General features: G+C 45.4%; 1 protein-coding gene across 1 annotated transcript in view; it reads left to right on the top strand.

Moving 5' to 3' along the window:
• The window catches only part of CORO2A (coronin 2A), a 51,739-nt gene that overhangs the window by 34,626 nt on the left and 5,047 nt on the right, over window positions 1-12,066 (top strand). The window contains exons 3-8 of the mRNA XM_066988683.1: window positions 3,263-3,379; window positions 7,264-7,413; window positions 7,953-8,132; window positions 8,975-9,091; window positions 10,542-10,646; window positions 11,007-11,103. Of these exons, the coding sequence (XP_066844784.1) occupies window positions 3,263-3,379; window positions 7,264-7,413; window positions 7,953-8,132; window positions 8,975-9,091; window positions 10,542-10,646; window positions 11,007-11,103 (766 nt within the window). The remainder of the gene's footprint in view (window positions 1-3,262; window positions 3,380-7,263; window positions 7,414-7,952; window positions 8,133-8,974; window positions 9,092-10,541; window positions 10,647-11,006; window positions 11,104-12,066) is intronic.

Raw genomic sequence — 12,066 nt, 5'->3', positions numbered from 1 at the left:
GCTTTTGTAGTTCAACTGTGGAGCTCACAGCCCAGGACGCTGATGAGCCTGGAAGAATTAAGGGGCTCAAAACAGGACAGAGTTATGGAGAGGAGTCGTGCCACGAACAGTGTTTGTTCAGATGCAGTTCCCTTAGGTTAGGAAGTCCCCTGAGGGTTAACCTTTGGTGGTGGGTCAGGGAAAGGGTCTGTATGTGTTGTGCTTTTTCCAGCTGTTCTTCAAATACCTGTTCCTGACACAAGCTGTGGGGGAGAGTGGTCTCAGCCACCCACAGAAAGGGGTTTTCTGAGCCTGGGTGCTGTGATACCAGTTACTTTTTTTCCAAGATACTCTTCCGAACTGGTGCCACCTGGTGAAAAGCAGCAGCTTTTGGCTTGTGCTCCCAGTGGTGGTATTTGTGGCTGCCAGCTCCTACAGCGGCAGTCACCCCCAGCAGCACTCCGGGCTCTTGGCTTGTCCCCCTGGCTGCCAGGGAGACGAAGGCAGCCTGGTCTGGACACTTGTGTCTGGGATAGTGTTGCCCTCTCATGAATGACAGCTAATCCTTTTTTTTTTTTTTTTTGGCTGGATTTGCAGCTCTTGTCCCTGGTTTAACGGTGTCTCTTTTCTTCTCTCCTGCTGACTCATGGAAGCTGAGCTCTCTCGTCCCTTGAAGAAATACCACTTATTGCCTTCTGTATCATTCTTCTTTTCACAGAACTTGGGAGCAAGGCTGGGTGGAGAGCAGTAGGGCTTAACAAAAGAAAGAGCTCTTAGCCATAGATACCCCCATCCAGCAGGCCTAGAAACACATGCTTTTGCCTACTACCTGAAGAGGAATTAGTTGAATTTTTGCCACCGCTTGGAAAACAGTCTTCTGTTGCAGAACATATCGCTTAGATCCTGATGAAGACCAGTTAGGTCCTCGCTGAAGCTGGCTGGGTGGAACAGCAGCCCATCTCACCAGGAAAGCAGCTGTGGGCACAGGGGCTGTCTGGTGCCTGGCACAGAGTGGGTGCCTTTGTAAATCTCATGAGTCCGGGGACACACATGCCTTCCTTTTTCCTTCTCCCATGACCAGACTTGAGACAAAGAGATAGCAAGATGAAAACAAAGTCCTGAGAGGCAAGAAAATGTTTATGTCCAGGTCTCTGCAGCCTCCAGTCTTTGAATGTATCAGAAACAGGCGAGAAGGGGAGGTCATCTTTCATTTTGGGGACCTACTGGACACTAACTCAGTTTCCTTCTCTTGGGTAACAAAGACTATGAAGTGAAAGCTGTGATGACCCTTTCGGCTTTACCTGAGGCTATATGTGCGTGCTGTGCCAGGATTTAATGAAAAGGTGCTAGTGGTCTTTGGAGAGAACCTGAGACCTGGGGATGACCAATCTCACCATCATTTACCCTGTACAAAACTGCTGGGAGAATTTTAACAGTTGCCTCACTGCGTTTTGTGTTTGTCTGAGACCAACGGTGCGACCTGTCACGTGTGTTTGTTGGCAGCTTATGTGCTGTGGGCTCTGCTCTGTCCCAGAGCTGGTGGGTTGCACGGGGTGTAGGTAGGACCGGCAGCAGGAAGGGCAAGGGCTCCGCGAAGGGTCGGAGAAGCTTCAGGATGGGGCTCAGCATGGCATGGTGGCAGTTTGGCAGGGTGGCCTGGGAGTCTCCCAGATGGAGCAGACAGGCGGCCAGCTTTGGGAGGGGACGGAGCTCCCATAGGGATCAAGGGATCCCTGTGGAGCTGGCTGCCCAGCCCTCTGAGTTGTGAGCTTGAAACCAAGCTCTGAAGCCCGCAAAAGGACACCGTGGGTGGGGGAACTCTTATTAAAGGCCTTTTATCTCTTTTCTTCTGCCTTCCTAAGTCACTTTGTATTGTTGCTGTCATAAAACTGATTTGTTTTAGACTGTAGTCTAAAAAAAGCAGTCTTTTACATTTCAAAGCCCGCTGGGTGTTCAGTTTGAAGCAGGTTAATCCCAGTCTATGAGGCAAACTTCTCAAGGGCCACTTCCAGAGAGGTGTGGGAAGCACACCCATTACAGTGTCTGCTTTCCAGAAGGGCATGTAGTTGCATTCATTTTGATTTACGATTTGGAAGAAATTCTTCACTCTGAGGGCGGTGAGGCACTGGCACAGGCTGCCCAGAGAAGCTGTGGATGCCCCATCCCTGGAGGTGCTCAAGGCCAGGCTGGATGGGGCTTTGGGCAACCTGGTCTGGTGGGAGGGGTCCCTGCCCAGGGCAGGGGGCTGGAACTGGGTGGGCTTTAAGGTCCCTTCCAGCCCAAACCATTCTCTGATTCTTCCAGCTGGGATAAAAGTGGGCAGGTAAGGATGACCGGCCTGTAACCATGTCTGCCTCCTCAGGTGACTGACCTTTGCTCTCGCACAGAAGTCTGCATTCCTGGAGCACCTCCTGCTCCTCCTGCTCCTGACAGGGAGGAGCAAGCGTTGCTCTGATGTTAATCATATCCCCAGTACCCTTTCTATCACATAACAGACATACTGACACGACTGTAGCAGAGGCTGATTGCAGCGTGGGGTTATCCTGATGCAACACAGCCCCCTTTCGGCACAAGCTCCTCAGCAGTCAGTGCGCTTTGTGCATGAGAGTTAGCAGTGAGTACACTGCCCAAACGTGGCTTATTCTTGGAGAGTCTTGAATCTGATTTAATGCGATGAATGACTGGATTTGAAAACCATCAGAGAGAAATGCATAGCTTGTTGAAAGAAAAACTGGGTTTGTAATTTGTGTTGTTGCTTAAAAATAAAATAAAATAAAGTAAATAAAACAAAACAAAATAAAATAAAATAATAAAATAAAAGCTAGTTGAAGAGGCTAAAAATGATGAGCAAAAACATTTTTCCTGCTTATCAGAAATTTATTCTCAAGAAACAGATAAGAGATTTTCTCTCCCCCCAAATCTTCAAGAAATCTGGAAGATACAATTCATTCCTAAGTGTTTCCTCTCTAAGTTTTATTCTGGTGTCTGAATCAAATAATAACATATAACCTCTGCTGTACGTGTACAGATTTCTCAGTAGCACTGTGAAGGTCTGCACAGCACCACGTTACCTTCCTGTCTGTGATGTCATCAGGATTTGCCTTGCAGGGACAGCAAAACCCCATTCTCAACGGAAGGAGACCACCCAGAGCATTTGGAGTATAACAAGCAGAAAGAGGTTTCTTGGTGGAGCTGGACGTGTCTTACTTGAAAAAGTCCTGTAATTCCATGGCTCACGTGAGGTTTCATGATTCTTTTTTTTTTTTTTTTTTTTTTTCTCCAGACAGGGAAGCTCGACCCACATTATCCCAGAATATGTGGGCACAAAGGAAATGTTCTGGACATCAAGTGGAACCCGTTCAATGACTTTGTAATAGCCTCGTGTTCAGAAGATGCCACTGTAAGTTTCCCAGCTTATACTCGATGTTATTGCCTGGCTAATGTGCTTTTGGGGGAAAGAAATAGGAAAAGAACCAAGAGGCCCAGGGATGAGATGTGAAAATGCATGTAATCTTTAAGAACAGCCATGTCAGAGTAAGATCCCTGTATTTCTCTTGAGGTCAGACCTATGTGATCCCTTCCAAATGATGTATCAAAATCATGATAGGAAGAAGATCTGTTTTTGTGGGGGCTTCCATCTTTTGGGGTATGTTTGTGTGAGAAAGAATGCAAATGTAAAATTGGTTCAAGGTTAATCACTGTGAAACTCCTCCTTTACTACAAAATAAAACTTTCAACGCAATGCAATCTGTGACAGCTGTTTCAGATCATTTCTCCACGTAGCAAGTTTGAACTTGATTCTCTCCGAGTTACTCTGTAAAGTCATGCTGGATCAGTTATGGGGTAGTTAAGGAGTCTGTGTCATACTTTATTCTGCTCAAGGCATCAACGAAATGAGCATTTTCCAACCAAAAACAGAGAAAGACTCCAGAGATGCAAAGATTAATGCTAATACAAACCTATAAAAAGATATCAAATTCTTAAGTCAGGTTTATGTTTTAGGCAATAAGTAGTTGGGCTGAAATTGATGTAAGTAAGATGCAGTCACACACCTTAGTTCAGCGTAGGTGCAGCCTAGTTGTTAGGAACTGGAAAATGCAATTCATGTGTGTAAGGGACAGTTTAGCCCATATCTACCCACTGGAAAATTGCTTTCTGTGGCTTATCGAAAGTGTGGTGTTGGCTCCTATGGCTCCTATGATAGTAAGAACATCTAACTACTGTGCTCTTTTTCAGAGATCCCATGTCTGTTTTCTCCCACTGCGTATATATGCCCTCTGCCAGACATAATCAGGGAGGTTTCCCTTGTCATTTCCTCCAGCCCTGACTTAGTGTTTTATCTTCTGCCATTTCAGCTCTGTCAGAAACCTCTCTTGAATTGGAAATATATGACCTTTGAATTTTCCTTCCTGTTTAGTGACTTTTCTTTGCCTTTTTTTTTTTTTTTATGATCTTCATGCCTTTTTTGACAACGTTTTTCAATTTCTGGGCTGCCTGCGGGGGTTATATTTTATCTTCCAACTGGAATGCCAGGTGCTCATGCTGTCTCAGAAAGGACTTGTGGCAGGAAATCATGACCACGACCTCTCTTTTAAGTCTCAGATGAGAAATGAGCACAAGCTTCAAAGCTTCCTGTTGCAATTGCAGAATATATTCAAATAACACAATTACAGAATCATTCAGGTTTAAAGGGAGCTTGGGAGGCCTCTGACCCCACCTCCTGCTTAAGTCTGTGGAGCTGAGTCTTGAAAACCTTCAAGGACGCAAACTTCACCACCTTTTCGGGCAACCTGTTCCTGTTCTTCACTATTCCCATGGGGATTTTTTTCCTTATATGTTGCTAGAATCTTCCCAGTGTAGTTAATGACTGCTGTATCCAATCCTCCTACTCTGCACTTCAGTAGCAAGCATGGCTCTATTTTCTCTGTTATCTTGTTAGTACCAAAGGCTTTTATCAGGTTCCTCTCAAGATGTCTCTTCTCCAAGCCAAGCAAGCCCGTCTCCCTTTGTCACAGGGCATGTGCTGCAGCCTCCTGAGCATCCTGGTGGTCTCCAATGGACTCACTGAAGTTTATTTTACTTTCTTGTACTAGGAGGTGCAAAAGTGGGTGCAGCACTCCAGTGGTTGTTTAAAGATTGCTGAGTAAAGGGAAAAATCATTTCCCTTGATCTAGGAGCTATCTTCCTGTTTTTCCAGACCACGATGTTGCTAGCTTTCATTGCTGCCAGGGCATGCTGCCATGTCTTATTTATTCTCTTGTCTACCAGGACTCACTCTATGGGGTCAACATCTGTCTTATCTGTCCTGTCCTGTCCTGTCCTGCAGAGTTCAGACTGGACAGCTATTGGGACACCACTGCAGCAACACTTTCTCTGTCCTGACCCGATAAGTATGAGAAGTTTTAGGGTCCCAGAGATGTCTACCACTTCCACTGGGCTGGACATATGAGCCAAACACTTCTTTCCTCTCTGTTGTTTAAGGCCTGGTGCCCCCTGCCATTTTTCAGCATCAGCATGAGGCACTGCTTTGGTTTGTGTGCGAGGATGTATCTGATTGCTGCTACTGCACTGGTTTTCCCTGAAAACATTGAGGAGGGCCACAAGCTTGTGTGAAGATGGTGAACATTTCCCACCACCCAGGTTCCTAAAAGGTTTCTTGGTCATTAACCAGCCTTTCTGGAGCGTGCCATTGTGATAGCACAACTAAATTTTGTGGCCTACAGCTGAAGCATGCAGAGTGGTACTTTAGGGTATGGGAGGGGGTGGGCAGTCTGTAAATGCCCGGTGCCCTTCCCAGTTCCTACTGCTGCCTTAGACTGGGGCTAAGAAAAGTGGCCTGCGGCTGAGAGCTTGAGCTTAGAGCAGGAAGCAAGCTCATCCTCCTGCCCCTTCTGTTCCTTCTGGCAAATCATCAGGAACGTACGAATTCATCTTGATGAAGATCTTCTTCCCTGTGGCTGGAGAGTTAACTCTGTGTCCTTAACTTTGCTTTGTCAGGTTTTCTTCAAGTTGCAGTGGAGCAGACTGCTGGTGAGCTAGGTTGCTCATGCTTGGCCTTGGCAGTTCTTGTTCCAAGACCTGCTTCTCCTGCCCACTAAGGAATGAGAATTGCTGCCATTTCATGAACCCTGAAACTCCAGCCAGGGTCTTACCACCATTTCATAGCATGGGGAGTGCATGGTTCATTCTAGGCAGTTCCTCATAGTGTGAACACACACCATTTCCCCCTTTCCTCCTCTCTCAGCCCCATTCATTTAGTGATTATAGCTGTTGAAACTGTAGGGTGTGATGTTTCCTCTTACTGCTGTGGAAGTTCATTAGAGGCTACTGGACCCCACAGTCCTAATGTTTCTGAGGGACTTGATTCTTTAATGAGATAAACACCGGTGAGAAGAAGGGTGCTTGTGATCCTTCCTAGCAGGTTGCTGAATTTGTGCCTCTCCTTCTTTGGTATAGAATATTGTGATTCTCATCAGCCAAGCAGTGGGAGACTCAGGCAGCTGTGGCTAATTTCCACAAGCTGCCTAATTCAAAGCGCATTTCCATGTAGCTTCAGGTTAAGTCCTAGAGAATTTCTTGCAAGTAGAATCACTTTCCTTGAGCCAAAGCGTTAATCTGTTGTCATCCTAAAGGCTTGTGCTTCTAAGATCAGTGTAAGAAAGACTCTTTTCTTTTGCCTGCACAGGTTCAGCTGCTTTTGCAGGCCACCTCTATTGTCTCCCTCCACATCAAGAGGACAGAATTTACTCTTGTGTTCGTGCAGCACCCTTCCAGATGAATCCAGGGCTGCAGGTAGCCCTGTCATGAGACAGAAAACTCCTCTTGTGTTATGCTGCCCAGGCTGCTCAGGGCATCCACCTTGTGGCCACCTGAGTGGACTTCTGTGTCCTTTGTGCTGTTTGCAAAACATTTAGCATTTGTGCAGTTTTCAGGGGACAGACAGTACTATAGTTATTATCTGACCAGGGACATTCTCAGTTCTTTCACCAGGTAGCATTGAGTGGATGGCTGCTTGCATCAGTCACTGCTATAATACTTTCTGGGACTCTTCGCTGAAGTCTTATTTCAGATTTGCCCATTCCTGATCAAAGTTTGTTAGAAGCCAAGGTAGAAAACTGCAGGTGCTGTGGTTTGGTGTCTGTAAGATCTGTGGCTTACTTCTTCCCCTTGGGAGCAGTTCTCCATAAATGTGCTAACAGCATGGCCAACAACAATAATTACTGTTAAATTCTGAATTATCACCCTGCATACTAATCTCACAAAGACCCATCCTGTGCCATTCAGGTTAAGATCTGGGACATACCTAAGCACTTGCTAACAAGAAACATCACCAGTCCGAAGAAGGAACTTCTTGGGCACGCTCGGAGGGTGGGCCTCATTGAGTGGCATCCCACTGCTGAAAACATCATCTTCAGCTCCGGCTATGACTACAAGGTGGGTCTGTTTTCTTTGAAGCCCTCCCCTCGGGACTTAGTGTTTGGCAGGTTGTTTTGAAATTTGTTTTCTTTTCAAGCTCAAAGTTAATGATAAAGAGGTCAGAAGCCTTCCTGAGGGGGAAATCCCTGAGTGACCCAAAAGGCAGGAGGTCATTGTCACAGGTTTCAAAAGGCCTGGATAATTTTCCAGTCTTCTGATGAACTTCAGTCTACTCTGCTCTTCTTTTCTGTTGCAATATCAAATGCCACAGATGACCTTTGGCATTCTTGTGCTAGTGCAAATACGTGCAACGATGCCGGTCATTTTTCTGTATAAAATGTGATCCTAAAAGAAAAGAGAATGTCAGAGGTTCTGAACAGACACTATGTCCCTGATATATTTCTCGAAGTACCAGGAACTATTTTAAATACTGGAGAACTGCAACTCATGATGGTAAGACATATACATATAGAGAAGAAAGGAAGAAGTAAAGAGGGTACACAAAGTCCCCACTTTGTTGGGCAGCAAATGTCTGATTTTTTTTTCTTTTACCCCAGATAATGATATGGAACATTGACACGAGGGAGGCTATCCTCTCAAACCCAGTGAAGATCCTCGATGCTCACAAAGATGTGATACTTTCCATGTCATTCAACACAGATGGCAGCCTCCTTGCCACAGCCTGCCGGGACAGAAAGATCCGTGTCATAGAACCTCGTGCAGGAACAGTCCTACAAGTAGGTTGTATTCGGTGGTTTGTGGTCCAGCTGATCTCACCTATGGATTGTTTCCTCTTCTGGGTAGACTCAATGCCATTAGAGAAGACAGATCTGTGCCCAGTGTTGTCCAAGGCATCAGAGAGTAGTATTGTCTTCTACTTTTCATGAAACAATTACTGCCACTGTTGACAACAGGTTCTCTGCATATTGCTAACAAGCTCTTCTTTCCCTGAAACCCTTCCTGAAGTGCACTGCTTTCATAGTTCCCTTCTGCAGTCGTCTAGGGGTACTCCTGTGGGATTCCTTAGGGTGACCAGTAGAGATCAGGTGACCAGGTGGATGCAAGTGTACATTTGTCTATACTTTGCATTTCTTGGTAAGGTGATGCTGACTGCCTTTTGGAGGTATTTGCACACATTTGTGTATTTGTGTACACAGAAAGTTCAACAGTACCACTAATAGGGATTTCCCTCTTGTGAATTGACTGGGTTTTTGGGCGTGGGCTTGAAGAGTTTAGGCTGCTTCTCTCAGATGGCTTTGAAATCCTGCTCACTGTAGTTTCAGCCAGGTTGGGGAGATATTTCAGGTGTGACTAACTTCCCCACATGGAAGTTCTGGGCTAAATATTTTGTTGGGAGGTGCTTTCATTCTTGGCCGTGCATGGCTTCTGGGGCTAGAAGTGTCATGTAATGTGAAATGTAGCTACACAAAGATGGCCTGATGTGCCTTAGCCAGCCCAGATAAGCTTCATGGGCAGTGGAAGGTGGTTTCTTGCTTTGATGTGATTTCTCCTTCCATTTTTTTAATGAAGGAAGGGAAGATGCTGTCTCTTACTCATGCAGTGTGTTTTCTCTTCTTAGGAAGCCAACTACAAGTCTCACAGAGTCAATAAAGTCTTGTTCCTTGGAAACATGAAAAAGCTGTTCTCTACTGGAACATCTCGGTGGAATAATAGGCAAATTGCATTATGGGATCAAGTGAGTTGAACCAGCAATTGTTACCATACCATCTTCAGTTTTCTTTCTTTTGTTGTCACTTTAACTTTTGCACCTGCCAAATACCCAAGAATTGGTTTATAACAGCAATTCAGAAGTGACTGTCAAGTTCTTAATGGGTGATAAGTTCTATTGTTATGATGCTATTAACTGAGCACAAATTTTGAAGAAGCTCTCAAAGCTTTGCGCATAGAAATCCACCAGAGCACGGATAATGCTGTGCCTACTGCAGGAAAAAAATAATTCAAGGGACCTTTGGATGGTCACTGTAGTTCCCAGCTAAAAGTAGCTCTTAGTGCTCTTATTGGCAAAATCGTTATTGGTACTAGGAGGTAAATGAATTCTAGACAAACATACTCCAACAAAGCCCTCAAGGAAGGAAAATATGTTGTTGTTTTATTTTTTATTTTTTATATTTTATTTCCAGTGATTCCTTACATTGGAGTATTGAGGTGGTACTTGTCAATTGCAAGACATGCTTTCCTATTACAATGGTTCCTAGCCTCATGAAACTCTTCTCTTCCCCCCTAATATGCAGTGAGATGCTTTTCCTCTGTTCACCATATCACTTTGTCCCTCTGCATCAGCTACTTTGCAGCACAGCCTTCTGTCTCTTTCTCTCAATATCACCCTTTGTCACCCTTTGTACCAGATGAAGCTGGTAGACCAAGTCTCTGATTTTCCATTTGACTGTGTTTGGACATGGCTTCTTTGTGTATGAGGGGCAGGGCGCTGTGCTGCTATCCAAAGGCTCCCCACAAAGCTGAGCCCAGGGGTAACACCATGGATTCGCATCAGGGTTTCACTGCTCTGTCTTGCACTGCTGGTCTTACCTGAATTGCTCCCTTCAGCAGTGCAGGGTTGGCTTTGTACAAGAAGTATCAGACTTGGGCACGCAGTGGTATGCTACGTCCAGGCCTAGCTGCAAAAGGCTGATGGGGACTTTTGCCCGTGCAGTGCGCATCTTCTCACAGTGCAGCACTGAGACTTGTCAGCTACCGTAGGCTGTTCTTGCTCTTGTGGTGGGTGGTGCACTATTGTCAAGGTATCACCTTAAACAGAGATAGTAAGGGAACCCGAGAAATTCAGTATACAATGCAGACATGCCCTTCATCTTTCTGAGTCTGGTGGCCCATATGGCCTTCAGGTAGAGGCAAACAGTTTTTCTTATTATATCTACCCCTGAAATGTCACCAAGTACCTGGTGATGTCTTGACATGCTGCACTCTGTCAAGAGCTCGTTAGCTTTTCTCCTGTGGAGCTTTGAGGAAGTCTGTGCATGGCCCACAGCTCAGAGAAGTTGGTCATAGCCTAGGATCATCACAGAGCTGCTCTCACCTGTCACCTCAAGGTGCGGTTCAAGTAAAGTGTTCCTGACTTGAGGTGACTGATGGATGATTCTAGCCTTTCGTTTTTCTTGTGTCCTGCCCAGAATGACCTTTCTGTGCCTTTACTGGAGGAGGATCTGGATGGCTCCTCGGGGCTCCTGTTTCCCTTCTATGACTCAGACACAAACATGCTTTACCTTGTTGGAAAGGTAAGTGCCTTTTGTTCAGCAGATGCCGGTCTGATTCTCCTCTTAGTCTGTGTTGTGTCACCAACATAGTTCAGGCCGAAGTCATGGGTGCTCCGAAGGCACATTAGCCTGAGGACTGATGGGGTGGGGTCTGAGGATGCTGCAGTGTCAGGCCATGTTTTCTACTGCAGACAAGCCATGTTTGTTGTGGGAAGGTACCCTGCAGAGCCCTAACTTCCCCACACAGCAATTTAGGGGTAAATATTTGTATGGGAGGTGCTTACGTTCTTGACCTTGCATGGCATCTGGGGCCATACATACTTCTCAGAGCCTCATGCTGCATAGCAGAACTTGGGTCACGGTCATTTCCTTTGTGTTTAGGGTGATGGAAATATACGGTACTATGAGATAAGCCCTGAGAAACCATACTTGAACTACCTGACGGAGTATCATTCTCATTTACCACAGAAAGGAATTGGTGAGTGTCACTGTGTATGTCTAACACTACATTTGGAGGTACAGAGAGTTCCTTGCCCTTTGGGACTCTGCCCCAGGATTTCCAGCATTGAACTCCTGTTGCCATTGTTTCCCTCCAGTGCACAGCATCCTGATTTTATTGTTATAATCTTTTTAAAAATCACTTCATGAAATGGAAGTGTACAACTGTTTTTAAAAGGCCTGGCTATATCAAGTCTACCTCCCTCACATCATCTTTTTTTCTGATCAAAAATATCGCTAATGTTATTGAACAATGGCTTCTTTCCCAATACTGTCCACACCAAATACAACATAGAGGAGTGGAGTTTAGAGTGGCATTTAGATGAATGCATAAGAAAAGGAGCAACAGTCCTCCACATAGAATCTACTGCTTAATGAATGTGCGTGATATCAGTAGAAATCAAAGCTTCTGTAGGACACCGTGAAACACAGTTTACAGGGACAGGCAATCTCTTCTGCTAATGCCATTGGCATGGTTCTAGGCTTTTGGTCGTACAAGTGCATGAGAAAGAAAACTGATTTTTCATTGAGGTTACCAAGAAGTTAGACATCTTGTGTGGCCCATCCAGTCCCTGAAACACATATGGTGCTGGCTGAGAGGGTAGATGTTCACACCCTTACACTCCATTCTGGTTTAGGACAGTACTGGGAGGAGGATAGTGGGTTGGAAGGGCTTTTGGGCTGACCAAATAAGCTATTTGGTGTTGTTAAAGTGTCTGGAACTCTGTTACTTCTGATTCTGACAATCCTGTGACATCACCTGCAAGATCTGCTCAGTTCTGGTCACTCTAATTCCAGTTCATGAGAAGGAGTAATGAACAGGAGGTTCAGCACGAGAACCACAAATCCTGTGTGTAACCATGTGGTCTGACAGAAAAAAAAAGATTGAATTTTACTTGTAACTTGTGACACTGAGCCAGTTTTGGGTCATTATTTCAGACCA

Source organism: Anser cygnoides, chromosome Z (genome assembly GCF_040182565.1).
Source record: "Anser cygnoides isolate HZ-2024a breed goose chromosome Z, Taihu_goose_T2T_genome, whole genome shotgun sequence".
In the NCBI taxonomy this organism is placed as follows: domain Eukaryota; kingdom Metazoa; phylum Chordata; class Aves; order Anseriformes; family Anatidae; genus Anser; species Anser cygnoides.
Note: the sequence above shows the minus strand (reverse complement) of the source record. Positions and strands in the feature narration are given on the sequence as shown.